Genomic DNA, 24,617 nt, shown 5'->3' with positions numbered 1-24,617 from the left:
GCTGTGGTCTCAGTCAAGTAGCAGAGGGGACTGACTATTAAGTCAAACCCAGTTTTCAAGCTCAGTGGTGATTTAAGGGCACCTGCTTACTCAAGACAACAAGGCCCAGCTGGAAGCATACACTATGAAGGAGGATAGGATAAAGGTGTGAAGAGAGACACAGAATGAGTGGGAGAAGTGGCCTGTGTCCAAAGAGAGGCCAGAAAAGCTTTTCCAAGCCAGTCCATTGCACACAACCACTAGATAAGCGGCACAGTGAGACAGCATTAGAACCAGGGACAAAAAGCCCTAGATTCTCATAGTGGCTTCTCTATTCACCAACTGCATTGACCTAGATGAACTTGGAAGAGGCCCTTCTTTTTTTTACTTCTCTCAACAGAACAAATACTTATTAAGAAGCTATTACAGTCAAGGCATCAGGCTGGGAGCCAGAGAGTAATGTTTCTATACAGATGGGACAGAACTAAGTGCCTCAGAATCTGCTGGGTCCCATCTCAGAACAACTGAATGAGACTCTCTGCAAGTGGGTAATTCTTGGGTAATTTTTAGGCTCATTAAAGTTGAAAACCAGTTTTCAGCGAGAGACTAAAAAGATGAGTGAGATACAGTTTGTACCTTCAAAAATATCCTGGTATGATTTCCTTTTCTTTAAAAGGGCCTTTGTACTAGGTGATTTCTAAATAATTTCTGGTACTCATTTTGGTTTATTTTCTTCTAACAGGATTGACACTTTACAAGTACTCTTACTTAACAAGTACCATTTTAATTATGTGACCTGGTTCTACTAACCCGGCCATTTTAGATGTGCTTGGAATAAGCCACATCATTTCTTAGTTTTATATTCTTATTTGGAAACAAGTAAAAAGGTGAACAACAATGAGGAATGTTACCCTCTCTGATGATTTTCATCAGCAGCCAGGGAGGCATAGGATCAGCAGTCAGTGAACTGAGCTCTGTCTCTAACTACTTGGACAACCTTGAGTACACAGCATGCCTCTTTAGACCTCGGTTTCCTCTGCTTCAAATGAGGAATTAGCTTACTTAGAGGACAAACTTCCCATGGCCCTGTTACTCTTAAAATCTGTGTAAAGTATTTGTGCAATACCTCTTCCGTGTATAAACTGGGGCTGTGGATAAATTTCATATATCTGAACATCACTCTTAGGAAACATATAAGCTCATATAATCCATCCATATGAGTCCCACTGATTTTACTAGTGACTCGCTTCTGGCATTCCTTTATTCCTCTCCTGCTGCAGATACCCTAGTTCATTCACACCCTTTGAAATTACTCACTTGGACCAATGCAATTGCTTCCTAACTTCTCTGTTTTCAGTCCAGTCATCTCACTACTCTCTACCACACTGCTACGAGAAGCATCTTTCTGAGACACAGAGGCCATATTCCAAATCGCTTTAAAATTTTCAGTGGTTCTCCTGTGCTTAAAGCAAAAATCCAGGCACTCAGAAAAAGACCCCATGGAGGTTCTTTCCCATCTGCTGTCAGTGTACTCATTAAGACTCAATTCAGATCCTTTTCTACCAGGCCCCTGAGTCTCCCAGCCAACCCCATACGCTGCTTCACTGGTTTCCCCCAAATGCGTTATACACTTTCATCCCATGTTCTAGTTTATGTCTGAAATGCCTTTCATTCCCTGTCTCCCTAAAAACTTTATAACACTTTAAAAAGTCTCTATTATGCTATTAGTAACTATTAAATTTTTACATGTTTCTTCCCCAATAGATTTTAAGCAAAACGTAACTGTTACTGTGTTTCACTTATCTTTATACCTTTAGGGCCTGTAATAGTGCCTCATATATGATGTTCAAAAAAAAATGTGCAAATATAAATTCAAGTGATTAGAAATAGCTTCAAATAAAAATTTTAAAAAGAAACAAAATCACTGGTACAGCAGAATAACCTTCTTTGTTGTGTTTTTGTACTTATTAAAATTTAATCTTATTGTATTTCTTCTATTACCATTTAGTCCCTTTATACCTCTAGCAGTCACCTCACTGTTGTCCACGTCTATGAGTCCTTTTTTCTTTTTGCTCTATCCCTTCACCTCTACCACCAACCCCAGAATACCCTTTCAATACATTTTTATTTAGATATAAATAAACTTTCCTTTTAGTATAGATCATGGGAAATTTATAAGAGGTTTGTGTATACTCTTTGACAGGAGCGTTAGAGAGTACACTCTGTAAATGAACAGCAGAAAGGACAAGAGCTAGTTGCTCACATTTTAAACAGTGGGCACACTGGGAAGGCGAACAGTCAGAGGCCAGGTGTCCTACCTGTGAGATCTGCATTGGGCCACCAGCCCAAGTCACAGGCTTTGCAGGTGAACTCATCTTGCACATATTCGTTCTCCTTACAGGCTGTGCAAATCCAGCAGCAGCTCACTTCTCCCTTCCGTATGACCTGCAACAGAGAGCATTCACATTCCAAAAACAGTTTCTCCTGAAAGCCTTCTCTTTTGGATGAGGACTTGTTTTCACATGAACATAAAAAAGTAACTTTTCAAAAAATTCTATTTGCTGAAGACCATTAAGTACATGGATTGAAATGCACCTCACTACCTTAGAGTTCAGATGTGAATTTCAATTCCTTTTATGCTGAATTTGGAGGTTTTTCAATAATAACTTGCTTAATAATGAGAATTGACTATATTATCTCTTATATAGTTAAAAACAAAAGTTGAATATTGTCCTTATTTATATTACTATATACTAATTATTCTCAGAAAGCACAATAAAAATGCAATTTTCTTCTCTGAAAGAACAAGTAATGTATAAACACAGAAGTTTCTATGTCATAAAACCTTATTAATTTATAAAACTGAGGAATTATGAAGTTTTTTGTTACAATTATGAAGGTATGAGCAACTTTATATACATAAAAACAGAATGATGGCTAAGAAACTATAGCCCTGTTATTGGCCTTGTTACTTGCTCCAGTGAATTAAAAAGATCACATAAATTGTTGGAAGAAAAAAATACTGGTCCAGAATTACTGAAGAATTGCTTTTCATCTGAGCAGTTTAAACTTTCTCTCATTTTCAGATTGCTTGGTAGGCACTTTTTCACTTACACAATACAAAAATAAACATCAAAACACACTGCATTTAAAGTGAGTTTCTTTGTAAACAGTGCATAATTAGATCTTGCTTTCATCTCCAGTCTGACAACTTCTGCCTTTCCATTGATGTGTTCAGTACATTTACATTTATTATAATCATTGGTGTGGTTGGATATGAATCAATCATCTCTTTTTTCTGTCTCATCTGCCCTTTGTTTCCTTTTCCTTGCATTCTGCCTTCTTTGCGGTTGAGAAGTTTTTAGCATTTCATTTTACCCCTAAAATTGGCACACTTGCTAAACCTCTGTGTTGTTTCTGTGGTTGTTGTAGGATTGAAAATATGCACCTTAGCTTATCACAATCTACATTCAAACAGTACTATACAGCTTCATGTACATTGTAAGACTCCTACAACAATATTTTTCCATTTCCCCTCCTACTGGGTATTATTTTAGTACACTTTACTTACACATATCTTATAACCCCCTCTGAGAATTATTTTTGCTTTAGACAATTATCTTTGAAATAGAATTTTGAAATAAGAAAAATTATTATTTTTTATATTTACCCAAATTTCTATGTGCTATAATTTTCCTCATCCTGAAGAACATTCTTTAACATTCATTGTAGTGCTGATGTGAGAATTACGATTTCTTTCACCCTTGATTCATTTGAAGAGTCTTTATTTTGGCTTAATTTTTGAAAAAAAAATTCTCTTTGTATAAAAGTTTAAGTTGATAGTTTTTTTTTTCCTTTCTTTTAACACTTTATGCCATTCCATTGTCCTTGGAAATAGATCTAAGTTGAAAGATTTTCTTTTCTTTTAACACTTCAAAGATGTCATTCCTTCTTTGCCTTGTATATGGTTTCTGAGCAATCTGCCATAATTCTGACTTTGTCTTTCTGTATCTAACAGAACTTTTCACTGTGACTTAAAATTAAGATCTTCTTTTTATCACTGGCTTTTTAACAATTTAATTATATCTTCTTTGTGTTCAACTTCTTTGGGATTTGTTGAGCTTCATGGATTTGGGTTTACATTTTCATTACATTTGAGTATTTTTCAAGTCATTATATCTCCTGTCCTTTTAAGTCTCTGATTATACTTATAAAATACCTTTCAATTGCACTGTGCAAGTCGTTGATTCTGTTTTGCCTCTGTGTGTCTCATTTGCCTATTTTCTGTTGCTATGTTTTTAAATTTACTGATTTTTACTTCTATAATGTCTAATATCTGTTAATCCCATTCACTGAAATATTATTTCTTATATATTTTCATTTTCATTGCGTAAGTTCCATTTTGAATTTTTTGTATTTCAATTTGCCTCCTCATGATATTCATGCTTGTTTTAAATCCTTCAGTATGTACTTAAAGTAGGTATTTTAATATCTTTGATTGCCAATTTCATAATCAATGTAATTTCTGGGACTATTTCTACTGTTTGATCTTTATTTTGGTAATATGTTGTTTTTCCTCACTTTGTCATATGTCTAAATTTTTTTGACCAGATGCTGACCATTGTGTACATAAGGTGCAGAGTACTGGAGTATTTTCTTGAAGAAGTATTGCTCTTTGTCCTGGCAGGCAGCTCAGTTACCTGTGGCTCAGTTTGAACCTTGTTTTCAACCTTTTAGGGCAAGTCTATAATAGTGTCTACTTTACGAATGGTTTAGTCTCATTATTAAGGTGTGTCCCCTCTGGGGTCTCTACCTAATTCCTCATGCATTCAACAAGGTATCTTCCACTCTGGCTTGTGAAGACTGGGAAAATTTCTGGCTTTGTGTGGGCTCTAGGAATACAGCTCCGTAGTGACTGTTCTTTACCTGGATATTTTCGATAATCCTATATTAACTCTAATTTATGTTTTGATCTCCCAAAATTGTGAATAATTTTGATTATTTTAATATTTTTATATCAATCATAGTCACTGACATTTTTTTGTAGTATACACTTACTAACTGTAAGTTAGGAAAACATAAAAATGAAGCTCTGAATCATGAAAGAAGTTTGCATATTTCATGGAAACTGCCTTTGAAGGACCAAGGCTCAGTAACCCACAGGATCTGTTGATTCTTTTCACATCCGGTGTTCGTACATGATGCTATGCTTATTGTTAGCGAGACCAGGAGACCCGCTGCTGCACACAATGCTATGATTAAATTACATATGCGCTGTAGAAGTTTAAAGTATTTATGCCATGGGAAATTAAGTGTTCACTTTATGACTAAGTTTCTGAAGTGATTTGTAATGGATTTCTTAAATTAACGCTTTATTCAGTAAAAAGGGGGAAAGGAAACAGCATCAAGGGAATGTAATGAAGGAAAGGTAACTATAAATCAAAGGAAACAGGAAAATTTTTCTTCAAAGTGAAATAGCTGAGAGACTACACAGGATACAGAAATTGGGTCTCCCCTAATTAGGGCTACAGAAAAACGAGCTGTGAGAGAAGGAAGCCCTGCCCTCCTGTGTCCCCTCAACACCCTGGGCGAGAGCTCAGACAACAATCAACTCTAATTGCTGCTATGTTTCTCTTCAGCTTCACTGTGAATTTCTCAGCAGAAGGGGCCACAGTTAAGCTTCCTTTGCATTCACAGTGCTGGCATAGTTCTTGGCAGATATTAGTTACTAAATAATATATATGAAAGATGAGAGAGAAATAATACAGAATATAATGTCAAGAGAAGAAATGGAAATAAAGAATTCAAAGAAAATAAAAAATAAGAAGAAACCAAAGAGAACCTTGTAAGAACTAAATAAAAATGTAAATTTAGGGAAATCCTACATTATAATGTATTACAGGAAAAAATAGAATACAAATGGTATAAGAATACCAAATGATCACAAGAGTAGACATATCTGAAGTAGCTATGTGCTGGGCACTCTGTATAGAATTACACAGAATTACACCCCATGGGATGAAGTTAATCACGTGCTTTTTTTCAGCTAGTAAGAGCTTCAGAATGGATTAGTACCTTGTGCAAATCTCAGGCACGCTATCTCCAGTTATTTCCAAGAGTTAGGCTCTTCCTAGTGTAATAATGGCTGTCAGGGTGATGATATGCTATGCTGAGAACCAGCAGATATATATTAAGTTAATCAGACTTTATTAACTGGCCCAGGATACCAAACACGACGCTATGCATGGGGACAAATAAACAAAAAAACCTGATCACTGAGGTTAAAAAGCTCAAAGTCTAACATAATGGGTCAAATACACTGCTAGAAGGAGAAATGAAATGCTTATGCAGAAAACATACATTTAATCATTTATTTAATCATTCATTCACTCATTTGCAATGTGTGTTAGAGTACCTACAGTGTGCTAGGAACCATGCGAAGACTAGAAATAACCAGTGAACAAAGCACATAATATCACTGTCTTTAAGGAGCTGTAAATCTAGAAAAGGGCTTTGAGGAAAGTACAGCAAGAAAGAGGAATAGGGTTCAGGACAGGGACCGAGGTGAGGCAAGCAAGTGTAGTGCTGAGGAACCACATTTAAAGAGGCATGCATCTTTCAGGTTGAGAAAGTACCAATCCTGCACTTGCTGGACCTCAAGAGTGAGTGCGTCCTTAAAGTCTGTGCCCTAGGTACCTCACTTGCCGTACCTTAGTCCTAGTCCTGATAGGGAGGCACCTGGAAGAGGGGATTGCAGTTTTGCATATCATGGTCATATAAAGTCCCACTTGAATAAAGGCTTGAGAGAGGGAGAGTATACCCTGAATGTATCTGGTGGAAGAGTATTCTAGGCAGCAGGAAGAGCTGGAACAAAGACCAGGCAGTAAGAGTACCTTGTGTAGCAATACCCGTAGCTTAATTCTCTACTTTTCTGTCTGAATGCTGTACCTCAAACTGTTTACTTAGAAAAGTAAATGGGCTCTGCTTATGCAACTGCCACCGCCAACACAGAGCAGCCCCACTGCACTCCTGTCCACTATCATGTGGTTCAGCGGCAGCTCCTACTGGGACCTGTCCCCCGAAGTGGTGGACAGGCTGGGTATGAGGCTAAGGCGATCCACAAAAAGTTCAGTAACCAAGAGACCAAAGCATGAGGGGTGAATATGTAGGTATTACTGAGTGGTTATGGATAGATCAATGATAATTCCATAGAATTTCTCACTATGTCCAGTGCTTGCAATGGTTCCTTTCATCCAGAAAAACTATGATAATTTCTTGTTTTCATATGCACAGCAAGATGCAAAACAGTATTTTGTCTTCTACTTTTTCCAAAAATTTAGCCAATATGTTTTTAGTAGTTGGGATAGATCACATCATCGCTATGTAATTATAAGCTTCTCAAATAAAGATTTTTTTTTTTTTTTACATTCCTGTGGACAGTTTATATTGAGAACCTGCCATTCCGCTTTGGTGTTTAGAAAATATTGCATAATGGAGGAACCATATCCTTGTCCCACCAGTTGCCAAAATGGTTGCACTATGAGCAATTTAAGTGAGTAGTTTGCTTTGACTCATAAAAAGAGAAAGTTGAGAAGTTTGGGACAGTTATAGTTGATGACATTATTGCTAACTTTGTTAGCTGGTCTTGTGGCTAAGTGACAATTGTCCTTAATCTAAAAAACATAAGTTGAGGTGTGAAGGTGTGAAGCTTCATGATATTTGTACTTCTCCTTTTAAATGGCTCAAGGGAAAAATAGTCAACCCAATTCTGAAGTTTATAGTTTGTAGGATACATGTATCTCCCACATGTATGAGGCTTACTCTACTACATCGCAATATAACATCTGCAACAAGGAACTGTTTATGATATATTCCATGTTCACCTACTGTCTCCAAAGTTCTGTTGGACTGGTCAGGTGAGAATAGTTGAAAGGAATGATTTTCTCCACTTCCTATGCCCAAACTCTCAGCCTCAAACCCATCAACTTGAAGTGAAGAATCCAAAGACAAATTTAGGGGAAAACATATAGAAGAGGAGAGAGGGGAACAGCAAGAATAGGAGCTGGTGGAAGCAATCCACAGGATCCTTTTCCTCGACTTCCCTGCCTGTTGCCCTGTCTCTATCCAACTCTCCCGACCACTTTTACAAATACCGCTTCCTTAACTCTCAATTCTTTTCCCTCAGCATTTTAAACAGGGACCTCAGCTTGTAATTTTGTTGTGAATTATTGAAAACATGAGGCTTAGCAATTACAACTTGCATGTGTAGGAAACATGCCAGTTCCTATCATGAAAGATAGTGGGAACAACACGTGGCTGTGGGAGGATCAGAGCTTTGGGTGGGCTCCGAGCCCAGCGCTGGCACTTTCTGCCGAGAAAGCGTGGAGAAAGTGACTCAACCCCTCTGGGCCTCCGATTCCCCATCTATAAAATGGGGGCGATAGGACCTGCTTTTAAAGGGTTGTTCCAAGCAATAACCGGAACGATGATATCTGTAAAGCATTACTGTATCTGCACAAGAATATGCTTGATAAATGTTGGTCCCTGGCCTCCTCGGCCTCCTTTCCTTTTCCACCTCCCCCTCCTTTGCTTCCCACGGCTTCCCACCTCTTTTCTGCCCTTCTCCACCCCCAGAGAGTCAGCAGCAGGCTGGGCCTGGGAGAACGCCGCACGTGCTGACAGTTGCTGTTCTCTTGCAGATCCACTGTCCACAGTTTATATGCTGCTTCAGGTTCTCGCCATCTAACCTGCCTCCTAGGGTCATGGCTGTGGGCTCTTGGACAGTTGTGGACACTTCTGTGACCCTACATCAGCCTCCCTCACTGTTGCCTCCTCCTCTGCTCTCTCCAGCTGTCTCTCCCGCGAAACAGGCACTGGATTCTAGAACTATCTGTACTGCATTCACCCCAGTAGGAGTCTGGACCAGACTACACGGGACCCGCAGAAGCTTCCTCTCCCCTTCCTGCTTCTGTGTAACACAGCATGGACTCTGGCTTCCCCCGGGAGCTGCCTACAGGGTGATGCTATTTCCAGTGAGCAAACGTTGACCACAGGACGCAGAATATAGGACGGCATGGGGCACACACATGCTTCTGTCCTTGTTATTTCAATGGATACTCCAAGTAGCCTTTCCAGAGGTTTCTGTGAGGTGGAGAGACTAGTTACGCTCAGTGAAACAGCGTCCTGCTCAATAATGCATCACATTGCTGTCTGTTCTGGCGCCTTCCCATCTTCTCCTGTCTCATGCCCTCTTTCCTCTCACTGCTGCTTCTCTGGGGTTCCACCTCCCGATAGTGCATTAACCCTTAAGCCTTGCTCAGTTTCAAGCGTTTGAGGCAACCTGAGCTAAGTACCTGCGAACGACACTGACCAGGCTCTCGGACCAACTATCTTCGGGATAAGGTTAGCAAAACAGAAGGGCCCAACGGGACAGTGAAGAGAAGGAGAAAGGAGAAGCCCAGGTGCCCTCTCTTGCTCCAGTTCAGAGGGCATCTTGGAGAGCAGCTGAGGTTTCTCTGTGTATTTCTGGCCTGGAGCTAGAGCGATTCTTGCTGCTGCTCCTCTGCGAGTTGCCTGAGGCTCCCCTCTTACTTTTAGATCTACTTCTCATAAAATTCCCTCTATTGAGCCACTGGCATGGGCTCGTTTGTTTTCTGACTGAATTCTGACCGATATAACATGAGGCAACGCACAGTTTGATTTTATTTACCTGTGTTTGTGGTATAGCTAAAATCAATTTCTGCTTCTGTAAGATCTTTTATTTATATTTTTTAAAATAACATAAGAAAACTGAATTTTAACTACTTCAGAGGCAATTACCATAAGAAAGTTCTATGGTTTATTATAAAAGAAACCAAGTGATTGTTTTAGCACTTTAAATGGCATTTGTTATTTAAAATAAATAGTTCTCATACTCTGGTTTCTCTTTAGATCATATCTTTCACCTTTTACTAAAATAAATACTTCTTTCTTAAAGGCTATGTTTCCCAGTTAATCCAAATCCCAGTCTTAAATCACCTTGTAAGTTGCCTCTCTCCCATCTTTCCAGTGGCTACCAAGAGAGCTGACTGTGTACATTTTGGGCCTAGTAGGTAGTAAATTGGTGGGGTTAGAAAGACTGTAAATGCTATTATTCAGAAAATGATTTTCATCTCCACTCCAGGTGCTACTTTCCTACAGCAGGGTACATCGTATTTCTAAAATTGGCCCCCAGAACATTTGCATTTATAGTGAATGCTCTGTAACAGCTGAGCAATCATTCGAGGAATGATTGCGTGGATGTAATGCAAACGTGATGCCAGAAATACTTCGGAGTCTAGGCCAATATGTATGCAGCTAACCCTTCCTCTGAACCTGTGCGGGGAAAGACTTCCCTCTGAACTTGTGCTGAAAAAGGCCTTTCTCTGGAAACGTATAGCAAGTAGGAGCCTCCAGTCACAGCCTGCCAATGACCAGATGAACAGCAGGGAATGGTGAAAGGGAGCTGGAATCCATGAATCTTCAGGATAATTTGTTTTCTCGTGCCAGGGTTTTTTTGCCTCTTACACTCTGAGAAAAACTCAACTTTGTAGTTCTATAAACTGTTTCACAGAAGCTGTCTACAAGACAGACTCTACACTACCACGCACACTGGAAAGGGGGCCTGAGCCGAACATGTGACATCCTTTGGGTCACAGAAGTTCATGAGCACAGAGCTTCTGCACTGTCTTTGTCATATGAGTTTAGGTCTCAGATGTCCCGTTTTCTCCACCATCCAGAAAAGATAATTAACACAGAATCCAGTTCTCTGGTACCTGGTGGCGACAGTCAACAGGATGTTGAGGCCTCTGGATTTCAGAAGGTATATTCCTGCATACCATATGACAGTCTCGTGTGACAGAATTCATCAGGTCAAGGGCTGAAAGTGCACTGGGGAGGAGTAGTGCTGACCTTCTGCTCACACAACGAAAATACGTGGGTACTGAGGGGAAACAAATGGCCTCTTTAAGCCTCCCTAATGGCCCACGCTATGTGAGCCTTCTAGGACCCCTCGGCCAGATCTCCCCATGATCCAACCATTTAAGGATTAACCATGGGCATGGCAGGTGGCCTCCAGCACACACAAGAATGGAGCCGATTCTGACTGGTGAGCTGTCATGACAATTATTAAATATTCTTAGGATCACATCTGTAGAGAAGGCACAAGATACTTATATACTTATAGGGTGAGTTGTCTTAGACGTTTTGCTTCATCTCGAAGTGGCTGGTATCCCTGAGAGGCTGAGTTCATCGGGACAGCTTTTCTTAGCTGCCAAAAGATGTTGCAGGTGGCAAATCATCTACTTTCAGTGACCAGGAGCAATAAGGCTCTTCCAGGTTCCACAGCGACACTTCTGCAGATGACTAGATTCTTTCCCTAAGACACCTAAGTGTCCTTCACTCCTGCGTGGGTAGTCGCACAGCTCTAAGGTTGGCACAACATCATGGCCACAGACTCATGGTGACCAGGCCAGAGCCACACACAGCATCCATTCCAGCTCCAGCTGTGCTGGGTGACATTTATGTGACAGCCTTGTCTGTTCCCAAAGATGAATCACAGACAATTAGAGATGGAAAGACCTACTAGGTCATTTAATCTATCCTCTTTCCAGCTCACAATCACTGCCCTACACTCCATTTCCTAGTGCATTAGCCAGTTTGGTTTTAAATAGCAGGGGTTACAGAGAGGGCTGTTTCTTTGTCTTCTTCCCTGAGAATTCTTTCTAGTACATCCAGTTAAATACTCAATATTTGATGTTTATTTACTCTAGTTTTATATATGCTGTAATATCATGGTTACTTACTAGCCCCTAGCTGTAAAAAAAAAAAAAAAAAAAAAATCATCTGAAAATAATTAGAAAGTGAGGAATGTCTCCCAACTAGCAAACACCAGTTTCAGGAAAATCAAAGAATTTGGTGGATAAATGATAAGCAGTGCCACTATGTTACCTCATTTCCACTTCTTTTACGTTAATTATATGCTTAATTAGCATTGCTCAGCTCTGTTTTCTTTAACAACAACTAGAACAATAACAAAGCAGAACCATTGGTTTGGGTTTTCAGGTTTACTTCTCTTCCAATTTTTAAGTAGGATTATTCATCCCCTTGCTTTCTATATTGTATTTAAAATCTTTCCCCATCATTGTGATTTAATTAAAGATTATTCTAAATATTCAAATGGTTTTCCTTTTCTATTTCCTAATTTTTTTGTTTGTTTGTTTTCAACTTTAGCTAACCACAGCATAAAAAGAATAAGCCTGGTCCATTCTTTCTGGACAGTCTTGTCTATGAAAAATGTCTGTGTATTTTTTAAATTTTTGTCCACATAGGAGGCTTCCTCATGAACACTGTCCAAGAATGCACTTGTGGCTGGCTTACCTTAATCTGGCCCTTCAAGCAAGGCTCGCTGCACACAGACCGTACCATTCCACTCTTGTTCATCTGGATTTTGTAGTCATCAATATTCAACACCCCTTCATGCCAGGTTCCCACATGTACATAGTCATAGCGATTAGCTTCAGTGTACTGAAGATTCATGATATCATACCTACAAAGAAAACAGCATGTGCATCATGGAGAAAATGGACATAATGTAGAAAACAGAGAAATTTGGTAAATATATCACAATAGAGAGAAGGGAGATAAAAACTAGAATCATCCCATGTCCTGACACCAGCTATTGTTGATATTTTAGTTCATCTGTAATATTTCTTCTGATTTTCCAAATGTGTATTCCATTCTCAGTTTCTGTGTATCATCTATATTTTCTAAAGAATATAGTGGATTTATGTTTTCTCTATGCTTATTTTTTTAAAAAATCTATGTCTCTATGTGTGCTGAGTTGATCAATTCCAAATCATTATTCACTGAGGTTTTGTTTGAACAAGTAACAAGTCTTGAGAACATCAATTTCTTAACTTGATTTTTTTTTTATTCAAATTTTTTTTATTTACATTCAGTTGCCATTTTTATTACCCTGGATTGATAGAAGTGAATTTTTATCAAGTTTGAAGCCTATTTTAAATGTCATTAGAGCAAGAAATCTGAGAAATGCATCTAATTAGCAAGGTTGTTGGGGATTTAACATCTTGAGCATTGACATTTAAACTGGTCTCTCCCCCGGTTAGGACAAACATTTCAGTAATTTCAAATGCTGCAGTGTTACACACAGAAAAATTGACACTGAGAAATCTTCACTGCAGCCAGAATGTGTTCTGGAGGCCCGACCTCATCATTGTCCACTGTGGGGAGAATGCCCAGTGCAGTGGAAACAAGACAAGACTTGGCACTGACATGTGTAAGTTGGACTCTCTTTTCTAACATTTTAACAGTAGGTTAAACTACTTAAGAATGTTACTAAACTACTCAAGGATTGTGGGTTTCTTGTGGGAATTTATTAACATAAGGTATGTAAAACACTATTTCACAATTGGGGCAAAGGCCTATGTGGAAAGCAATATCAATATATCATTCATATGTGTATTTCTATGAATGCCTAAGAATACTCTGGTTCCTTCCATTACCAAAAGAAAACTGGAGGACATCTTTGTATTGGCATAGCCATTAATCTCTTAGTCACTGAAAATTCTCTGGCATTCTTCAGTCTTCTCTACATGTTGCTATTTACTCCAAGTAAATTATAACTCATGTGGCAGTTTCCTAGAAACAAAGGCCTGACTCTCCCTCTGACTCTACAAAGTGAAATTGTTTCTGCAGCACCTGTTCAGAGTTTTCACCCTCCTGTGCTAGAATGGCAGAGGCATTGTCTTTTGTTCTTTGCCCTTGACCCAGAGAAGTAGATGGCAATTAACCACCACATATTTTTCTTTGTCATCTCTCTCCCTTCTCCCCCTAATTCTCCTACCTAATCCATCCTGGAATTCTTCTTTTTCAAGATTCATTGTTGTCCTATTACAGGTGTCCTATTTCCCCCCATTGCTCTCCCCTCCCACCCACCCCATCCCCTCTCCCACAATCAGTCCCTACCCTGTTGTTCATGTCCATGGGTCATTTACACAAGTTCTTTGACTAGATCCTTTCTAAACCTGATTCAGACTCAGAATCATCCTCAGCCCAGCACTCCAGGAAGCAACTACAATCAACCTTAGTTGGTATCTGAAACCTATTGGCTAGATCTGGCCTGGTTCCTGCTCTTAATGTGCAAGTGCATTTTGTCACCCACAGGGTAGCTAGTGGTTTCTTCACATCCAGAGTCTATCAATTTCCATAAATAGCAGCCCCCTAAAGGAAAAGGGGAGACTCTGAGAGAATGAAAGATGTTTTTCTACTTTTCCAGGTAAACAAAACTTACCTAGAGTGTCATCTCTTGTCTGTTCTGACTTTTGGCTACTAGTTGGTTCTTATTCTCCTGGTTGCTGAGACAAACAATGGTGGTCTTTAGAGTGGCTGTCTAGGTGATATCCATGCAGCTATTACCTGTGGGCTGATGGTTCCCACTCATTCTACAAATCAATGATACTAATCTACACCTCCAATAGTTTTTCATTTTAAACTCATGGGTATAGCCCCTGTTGTGAATGTTCTCTGTGAATAGTTTCCTTTTTCATTTCCTTTAATTTTTTAATGTTTTTTTCCATATTACATTATTAAATCTCCTTATATACTTTCCATATAGATTTAAATGTGATGCTAGCTTTAGAATACCTTTTTCCTATAAATTAGTTTTCTAAGACTTTTATTGCAACTTCTTCATTTGCTCTTCAAAGGGGAGAAATCAGTTCACATTTCACTAGCAGGGAGAAACTGAAAAAAAAAAACCTCAATATTTAGGTATGAAAACACATTTTGAAAAGTCCCAAAGCCATAGGGAAAAAATACTGAAAGATACCAAGGGAAAAGTGCTGGCTTACGACAGAGAGGCCATCCCCTTGGCTGTGTGAGCAATGGACATGTCTCTTTTCTGCTGGCCTGAGTCCCTTCTCAACATGTTGGCATTGACTTGGAATGTCCTCATACTATAAATTACAGACTTACAGCATTGTCTCAATTATTTAGTTTATGTTACATGGTGATTAACTAAAATAACTACAAGAGGATCTGAAAGCTTGGATGGTGTTATGACAGGAAATGGAAGCAGAGGGAGCTGGTTAAAACAGAAACTGATCACAGATGAAGATGACCAATTTCAAGCACGAGGAAATGATCTTTGAAAAGAGACCCAGGGAGAGGCTTGTGATTTAATTATGTAATAAAGATGGAGAAGAAACAAGCTAAAACTGTGTGCCAATATTTTGGATAATTTACCTACAGAGTGTCTAAAATGTATCTGGCCCTGTGCTGGGCACATTGTGTATGTTATATTATAGAATCACTAAGGGAGGTGACCACTCCAAATCAGATCCTTTACAGAGCTTACTTTCCAGTGAAACCCAGCAATACAACCATGGGTTCAAAGGTGAGAGCAGAGGTCTGAATATCAGACCCACTGGTTCCTTCTGGGGTCACTTCCTAAGGGGGCTCTGCACCTGCAGGCTTCCCACATGCCCAGATCCTTGGTCATTCCACCCATGTCACTCAAATTTTTACCTAAACCTGCTCCCACTTAATGGAAGCTTGGAGGGAATCTAATAAATTCATTGTTTAATTGCTGACAATGGCTTATATAATTTATATTTCCTAGAGCTGTTGGATTTTAACAGGAAGAATCCACTTGGGCCCCACAAGGCATTCTCTGAATGTAGAACTTTCAGCTTACATGAAAAGGAGAGATGCGTGGAGAATTATTTAGGGTCTCTTACAGTAGTCTCTCCCAAAGAGTCTCTTCTAGTTCCTTTCAAATGACATTAAGAACACTGCCAGCAACCTTGCCTAATTTTAGGCCGAGCTAAAAGGCAGAGTGATGTGGCAAAAAGACTACAAGCCTCCGATTCAGACTGCACTGCCTCCTCAGCTACTCTTGGAGCGATTTTGGGTAAGTTTCTTAGTTTCTCTGACACTCAGTTTTATGCGCCGTGAAAAGGGGAAGTGACATGCTTATAGCAGTGAGGATTAAATGCCTTGATGTTCCATTTTAACGCAGCATATGCTTCCCTAAAATCTCTCCTGCTGCAAAATCATCTACTGAAAGATAATAAGGCTGATGAGAAAGAAAAAGATTGTGGGCACACTGTGCAGCAGCCAAGCTGAGGGCTTTTTCTTTCCTGTTGCAAGTCTGAGTTCCTATTTCACTTTTCTGATTACTCCTGGTCTCGGAAAATTCATATAAACAAACATAACCACGCTTTACACTGACATCATTCTCCATGGGCTGATAAAATGGGAGCTAACTGGTGTTATAAAAGCAAGTATTGCAGAGCAGACTAAATATAAAATGACTTAGGGAAAAACATATATTCGATTTAATTTTCCTCTACTTCTTGATTAACTCTTTGAAAGCCATAGCAATTCAATACCAGAAAGAAAATTCTTTCCTTTCTTGTTCCAGGCAGAACATAAGTTAGCCTTAGAAGAAAGGATACCTGGGTATGACTTTATATATTTTACAACAAGTATGGCCTTGTGCTAATTAACCAGAAAGCTGCTCTGGTCTGGCCCTGGCAGTGTCAGTGAGGGTTCTGCTAGTTAGGTGTAATCTCTTGAGTTTCTTGGGCTTGCAAGGTGGTCCAAGGTATTCTGCGGAAAGACATGGAATGAGAGCTGGGTAGGAGTATAGTGCTGGCAGGATGCAGGATTGTGCATGTTTATAGTAAGTTCTGTTGTTTTAAAATGTAATGTCCATGTAACATTAGCCCTGTCTCTTTAGCTTTCTAGTTGTATCTGTGCTCTTGACCCCGAGAAACCATGGAACCAAAGGGAGCCAGAGCTGCCATTCTGCTGGCTCAGGGAGGCACACAAGCTATACAGGTGCATTTTGGGAACGACGGCTTTACCTTCCAGGTGCATCCCCTTTCTCATCGAACCACACCTCCTCTCCGGACACGCCGATGAACGAGGACTGGATGAGGAAGTCCAGGAGCTTCCTGCCATCGATGGGCTTCATGGCGTCACAGAGGCCCACGTGGCCGGGGCAGAGGGCGTGGTGCATGTTCTGCAGCCCGTGGGCCATGGCGTAGATGGCATTGATGACAAAGCCCATCTTGCTGTCCTGGACATAGTTTTCTTCTAAGCTTTCATTGCCTGTAACATAGAAACAGATCGCTGCTCAGGCTGCAGTAGTGGAGTCTAAGCCTGCTTACATAATTCTCAAATGCTCAGGAAAGCTGAGTTCATCTGTTCAGGGTTTGGAACTAACTCTAGTATATTTTGCCTGCAAATAATTCATTCAGTTTTATTTTCTAAATTCAATAATGGTTTTATAGCACATAAAACAGATTCCATAGTGAAAACTGGAAAAACAAAAGAAACAAAAAACCACTTTTCAAATATTGCAAGGAAATCCTTAAGGGGCAATGTGAATAATTCTTATAACCACTTGGTTCACAAAGACATATTAAAATTCTCCCTATATCACAGTACTAGAAAAATATTTTTGATATCCTCCATAAAAATCCACAGTCCATAGTAAATCAATCCGTGCATTATTTAAACCTTGATATAGTCTTTGGGTGATCTCCAGGGCCATGAAACCCAGAGTAAGTAGAGCTAGGTAGTATGAATCTTTTCTTATATATGATTGGCAGTATGAAAATATTTTAATCAGATTTGTTAATTGTTAGAAACTCAGGTAAAATGTTTCCTGATGGAAGAGTCATACTACACATTTTATCTGTTAGCTTTTAGCAGTGAATTTTAAAAACACTTCAATCATTTCTACCTGTGTCACGGGTGATCAAGTGTTCTCCATCTGCCAAGCACTTGCACAAGAACAGTGTTGCATAATATATGAATTCCAGGACAGAAGCCTAAACCTCAGCACTTAACATACGGATGAAAAATTATGGGCCCAATAGGTTTGCTGAAATAAAAGTAGCAGGTTTGGAAAACAGATTTGGAACACACCACTGGCATAATTCAGAGGTAAAGTGAGGCATCTATACAACGTTTGGTCCAGGTGCTAGAAGTTGGGAAAGTCAGCTAGTTCATCTGCATGTGAGACAGAAAAACCAACCCCATATGCAGGAACAAAAAGGCCATCTGACCTTTCTGCTTCTGGCCTAGATAGATCACTGGGCATTAAGGTTCCTGGACTGAAGAGGAACATAAAGTGTGAAGGATGTTGGAAGCTTGGAGTGTGTAGAAGAAATGGTAATGAATTCTCACTTCATTGTTGAGCTTGAGATAAAATAAGACATTTCTGAAGAATTTTATTTAAAGGCTAATTTATGTAGATATAGTTGAAAATGTGAAAAAGGTACATGTTAACCTATCCAAGAGTGCTTTACAAAATACCCAGGCCAGGTTGAAAGGGGGAATATTTTCAATTTTACCCCACATTCAGCCATGTTTAGTAGGAAATTGCTAAAAGTGTGATTTGCTAAAGTATTATTTTTCCAGTTGGGAAAAGAACATTTTCTGAGACAAAATAAGGAGTAAGAGAGGCAAAAAGGATGTTTTAAAATCAAGCCATACAAATAAATACAGAAAATTCTGTAACACAGGAAGAAAACATTCCTCCTGCAATAACTGTAAAAAGTCATTGAAATAGGGTAACTTATGTTTGTCACTCAGAATCTTGGCTCTCAACATTACTTTACTTTCCCTCTCTTTTATGCCGGGATAGAAAGGAGATAACCTGATGCTCTGTGTTTGAAAATTTTTCTTTTTTTATTATATTTTATTGATTATGCTATTGCAGTTTTTCTGATTTTTCCCCTCTTTGTCCCTCTCCACCCAGCACCTCCTAGTCCCTCAGGCAATCCCTACCATTGTTCATGTCCATGTGTCATGTATATAAGTTTTTTGTTTTTGTTTTGTTTTGTTTTCTTTTAATTTATTTATTGTTTTTCTATTACAGTTGTCCCACTTTTCCCCCATTGCTCCTGCCTACCCCTTCTTCCACAATCAATCCCCACCCCATTGTTCATGTCCATGGTTCATTTATATAAGTTCCTTGACTAGACCCTTCCCCTACTTACCCCTCTTCTTCCCTCCTTTTCTCCCCTCCCCCTCCCACCTGGTCACTGTTAGTCTGCTCTTTGTTTACATGCCTCTGGTTCTATTTTGCTCATTTGTTTGTGTTGTTCATCAGTTTCCTGTATTAGGTGAGATCATATGGTATTTGATGTTCACTGCCTGGCTTATTTCGCTAAGCATAATACTCTTCAGTGCCATCCACATGTCGCAAATGGTAGAAGTTCCTCCTTTCTTTCTGCTGCATAAGTACTCCATTGTCTAAATGTACCACTGTTTTTTGATCCACTCATTTACAGATGGGCACTAGTTCTTTGGCTGCTCCATTTCCTATACTGTACTTTACATCCCCATGGCGATCCTGTAACTACCTAATTTGTACTTCTTAATCCCTTCACCTCTTTATTCATTTCCTCACGCCCCCCTCCCATCAGGCAATCATCAAAATGCTCTCTGCATTCATGATTCTCTTTCTGTTCTTCTCATTTTCTTAGTTTGTTTTTTGAATTCAATTGTTGATAGATATATATTTTTGCCATTTTATTGTTCATAGATTTGACCTTCTTCATTTTCTTAAATAAGTCCCTTTGCCATTTCTTATAATAATGGTTTGGTGATGATGAGCTCCTTTAGTTTTCCCTTGTCTGAGAAGCTCTTTATCTGCCCTTAAATTCTAAATGATGGCTTTGCTGGGTAGAGCAATCTTCGCTATAGATTTTTGCTTTTCATGACTTTGAATTTTTCTTGACAATCCCTTCTAGCCTGCAAAGTTTCTTTTGAGAAATCAGCTGACAGTCTTATGGGAACTCCCATGCAGGTAATTAAGTTCTTGTTTCTTGCTACTTTTAAGATTCTCTACCTTTAATCTTTGTCATTTTAATTATGATATGTCTTGGAGTGGGCCTCTTTGCATCCATCTTGTTCAGGACAGGACTCTCTGTGCTTCCTGGACTTGCATGTCTATTTCCTTCACCAAATTAGGGAAGTTTTCTTTCATTATTTTTTCAGATAGATTTCCAATTTCTTGCTCTTTCTCCTCTCCTTCTGGCACCTCAATTATGCAAATGTTGGACTTCTTGCAGTTGTTCCAGATGCTGCTTATACTATCATTTTTTTGGATTATTTTTTCTTGTTATTGTTCTGATTGGTTGTTTTTTGCTTCCTTATGTTCCAAATCATTGATTTGATTCTTGGCTTCATTCACTCTACTGTTGTTGCCTTGAAAATTGTTCTTTATTTTGATTCGTGTATCCTTTGTTTCTGACTGAATCTTTTATATCCTGTTGAGGTCCTCACCAAGTTTCTTGAGCATCCTTATAACCAGTGTTTTAAACTCTGCATCTGATAGATTGCTAATCTCCATTTTGTTTAACTCTTTTTCTGGAGTTTTGGTCTCTTCCTTAATTTGGGTCATTTCTTTGTCTCCTCAATTTGACAGTCTCACTATGTTTGTTTCTGTGTATTAGGTAGAGCTGCTTTGACTCCGTGTCTTGGTAGTGTTGCCTAATGTAGTAGGTGTCCCAAAGGGTCCAGTGGCACAGCCTCCCCTATCACCCAAGCTGGATACTTGAGATGTGCCCTTCACGTGGGTTGTGTACACCCTCCTCTTGTAGTTGAGCTTTGGTTTGGTTGCTTTTGGCAGATCAATGGGAGAGATTTACCCAGTCCAGTCAGGAACGAGGATTGGCTATGACCACTTACTGCACCTCTGCCCTCCATGGAAGGTCAGCCATGCAGGGCAGGGTGGTGGTGCTCCTATGTGGCCTGTAGCTGTCCACTAGGTGCTCTGGCCCTGGGGTTTCCCAGGTGATGCAGGCCAAGGTCAGCCCTCACCTATGCTTTGCCTGAGGCTACCCTGAGTGAGCTATAAAGCCATCTGAGATGGCTGCTACTTGTGCTTGGCTTGGAGATTCCCAGGTGAAGCCAAGCTGTGAATCTAGGCTGGCTGCTGCTAGTGCTGGGCCTGGGGCTCACTGAGGCCAGTTATTGCTTATTTGAGAGTAGTTAGGAAGTTATGCAGCAGGAGCCAAGACCAGCCATCCATATGGAAAAAGAAGCTTGAATGGGCCAGTAAATTGGGTGGGGATCTCCAGGGCCATTAAATTGGGTGGGGATCTCCAGGGCCATTAAATTGGGTGGGGATCTCCAAGGCCAGTCAAACAGTGCTAGACAGGTTAATGGAGTCTCAGCAATGGCACCAGCTTGCTAGCTCTGTGGCTCTGAGGGGAAAGGGTTTAGAAAAAAAACAATGACCTCTATTCATCTTGATGCCACACACTTCAGCTTCTCCCTGTATTTCACTGGGGCCTTTCCAGCAGTTCCCCCAGTGCTGGAGCTCAGAGGGAGTGAGTCTGTGTAGGTGAGTCCATGTGTGCGTTAAGAGGAACTGCTTGCAGCTCCTGCAGTTTCTTCCACTGACTCAATCCCTGCTGGTTTTTGCAGACAGAATTTGTGGGGACTTATCTTCCTGGCACTGGAACCCTGTGCTGCAGAGCCTGGTGTGGGGTTGGGACTCCTTTCTCCTGAGATATCCCTTCCAGATTTTTATCCACTACACATGGGTGAGGGACCAGCACGTTCCATGTCTGTGCCCCTCTTACCAATCTGGATGGATGTGGTTTCTTTAATTTCATAGTTTCCAGACTTCCACTCAACTTAATTTCTGACAATTCTAAGTGATTTTTGTTCTATATTTTACTTGTAATTGTGATGTGGTATGTGAAGAGGCAAGCCATGTCTACCTACACTGCCATCTTGACCAAAAGTGACAAATTTTCAACAAGCATTTAAAGACAGATCAAAACCTCCAAGTGCTAGAGCTAAATGTCAAAGCTGGTAGAATTAGAGAAATTAGCAGGACTTAAAGAAAGAAAGAGAAAAATAGACAAAAATTGAGTGACAAAATGACCTTCAATACAGCAGCTACTTAAAGGGTTCCAGTCAATACTAAAACCATCCCCTTGAAGCTGCAGCTATTAATGACTATCCAAGAGCAAACTAAGAAAATATGAGAATAAACACATGGAATTCTTTACCCAATGGAAAATTCTCTATTTTGGACAAGCCTACAGACACTGAGTTTGTTTTTGTTATTTGCTTTGATAACTGCTATTAAAGAATTGTTATATATTTTTTAAATTATGTTTTTATCCCCAGTACAAATTTCCTAAGCCATGGTTGTCTGATGGATGTGTTATTCATCAGCATTGAGACTAGAAAAGTTCTTAGCTTTGTCTGAGATCAAGTTTCCTTTTGATCCTTAGTTAAGGTGCTTACATAACTTATTGCCCAAACTGGGTCACTTTTGAAAGTGAAGTGAGTGATTATTATTCATATTCTGGAAACACAAGGGTAAACAAGGCAGGTTAGCCAGAAGGTGACATGTTTCTTGAGCCTTGTCACCCTCTAACTATCTGTTTACTGATGTTATTATGCGTGAGATTTATGTCTAACTATATTATACATATAATAATGTATAACATCTGTAAAATGTAAATATGTATACAGAAATGTATACATGTGTATATAAATGCATATCAATACAATAAAAAGTCAGTAGAATATTATTAATTTTAACAAGTTTATACTTATCTAATTTTAATGAGAAATTAACACATCCATAATAATACTAGCTACTATTTGTGTGTTTGTTAGATACAATATTCACATAATGAGTCCATGATAATCCTGCCAAATAGATATTCACCTCACCATTTACAAGTGCAAGGAGCGTGGTGGCATGCAGATGCCCCCTTGGCCCTTGGTGCTTCTGTTACTCTCAGCAGCAATGCACATACAGATATAGAAATCTACAGAGGTGGTGCTTTTCTGGTGACAGAAGACAGGGTGTCCTGCTATTACCAGTATGGCTGTCAAGCTGGTTTGCGATTTCTTCCTGAGATTGTTCCAGATGTGCACAGCGGTCTCTCTGACTAGAAGCATTGGTGTCCAATTTATCACCAGCAAACAATGACAAAGAAGCCCATCCTGTCAGCATTTATCATAAAGACAGCTAGGAATATTTGTAATTCACACCATTTCCAAAATAAACACAAAGAGCTTGTGTGTTTGTCAATCTGACATGAGCCCATGAACTTCCCTACCCGGCCAGTCCACTGGATCTGCATGTGAGGAGGATGCTGCCCCAGCTCAGTAGAAACTAACATTTGGGAAGGAGTGGCAGAGAATTAGAAAATCATCTGGCCTTCATAGGACCATGCTCTTTGCCATAGCAACTCTCACAGATAATGTTACAAAGATCTATCATCAAACTGGCAAAATATATTAGAGGTTTTTCTATTCCCCAAAGATCCTATATTTTCATGATCAGTGAACAGAATACCCAAACTAATAATATTGTCATTTGGTAAGAAGGTGAAAACATTTTAATTCCCGGGGGTTTAGTGCCTTTTCATAACACTAGTCTCAGTGTTATTAGTGAAAAGGGGATTTTATGATTCATTTTCTGTGGTGCATTAACTGTTATAGACCAGGAGGGTATTATTAAAGCATTACCTTTTCAATAAACTAAATGGAATCAAATAATTGCAGTTAACTGTGTTTATTTACCTTCAAAAGAATACCTGCCTAACTATTTCACAGTGGATTGTGAAAATAGCTAGCTTGATTCTAAAATAGTAATCTTGTTCTTTTTCTGAACACACAACAAGGGCTATAAATTGCTGCCCGGGAGCAGCGGCATGTAGGGCCTCCATGGGGGAGGGACTGACTGTGTACATTCTGAAAACAGGACATCTCTGGTGGTTGGGGGAAGGGTCTGCAACTCTATCCACTGACATTTAGGATGACTGTTCAGCAGAGCAGGAAAAAAGAAAGACTCTGGACTTGGTACATGAACCCCTGGGATCTCGAGGCAAGTTCTGCTATAATATGTCAACAATACCTTTCCAATGGGCCGTGGAACTTAGGCAAAGATCTACGCCTCCCTGGGCCTCAGTTTCCTAATTTAAAAAATGCCACAAGTGGGTCAGATTATCTTCCTGAAGTTCTCTTTCCCTTCTCAAGTTTTTACACTTTGCTTCAACATTTTTGGTACTTAAGGCCATTCACATGTATTATATTTTTTAATCCTTTTACAACTGTGTAAGCATAAGTACCATTATCACCATTTTACAAATGAGAGGAGACTAAAATACAGAGAAGCTGAGTCAGGATTAAGAAGATATGCCCTCCTTTTCCCTCAATTAATACATGTTTTGTGAAGAAACCTCTACTGAGTGACATCTTAGGCCTCTTATCTCACCTAATGGGAAGAGAAGAGGATTCATCTTATTGACATATTAAGAGAAAGAAACTGGGCATGCTGAGTTCAGCCCCTGCCTCTCTCATCCTGGGCCAGGCACTTGACAGTACTCAAAGCCTCTGGTTGGTTCTCTGGCTTTTGATAAATGTGGGCTGCAGTTATCCAGCTGTGCCAGTAGGCTAGACAGGTTACTTTATCAAGTTCTGGGGTCAAGTGTTGAAAAGTCTACTGTGGCCACATACCCAATCCATGTCCATAAGCCAGTTTGTTTTTTTGTTTTTGTTTTTGGTTAACTTTTAAAATCACAAATGGTAAAGTGCAGAAATCT

The 24,617-nt window shown here is 39.6% G+C and overlaps 1 protein-coding gene across 1 annotated transcript in view; it reads right to left on the bottom strand.

Annotated features, from left to right (window-relative positions):
* The window catches only part of GRM1 (glutamate metabotropic receptor 1), a 348,454-nt gene that overhangs the window by 41,249 nt on the left and 282,588 nt on the right, over window positions 1-24,617 (bottom strand). The window contains exons 4-6 of the mRNA XM_090280685.1: window positions 16,887-17,133; window positions 12,376-12,544; window positions 2,298-2,424 (exon numbers count right to left, since the gene is read on the bottom strand). Of these exons, the coding sequence (XP_090136811.1) occupies window positions 2,298-2,424; window positions 12,376-12,544; window positions 16,887-17,133 (543 nt within the window). The remainder of the gene's footprint in view (window positions 1-2,297; window positions 2,425-12,375; window positions 12,545-16,886; window positions 17,134-24,617) is intronic.

The sequence above is a fragment of the Furipterus horrens genome, unplaced genomic scaffold (assembly GCF_987537825.1).
Source record: "Furipterus horrens unplaced genomic scaffold, mFurHor1.1.pri manual_scaffold_6, whole genome shotgun sequence".
In the NCBI taxonomy this organism is placed as follows: domain Eukaryota; kingdom Metazoa; phylum Chordata; class Mammalia; order Chiroptera; family Furipteridae; genus Furipterus; species Furipterus horrens.
The sequence above is the reverse complement of the archived record's forward strand: the minus strand, read 5'-3'. Positions and strand labels throughout refer to the sequence as shown.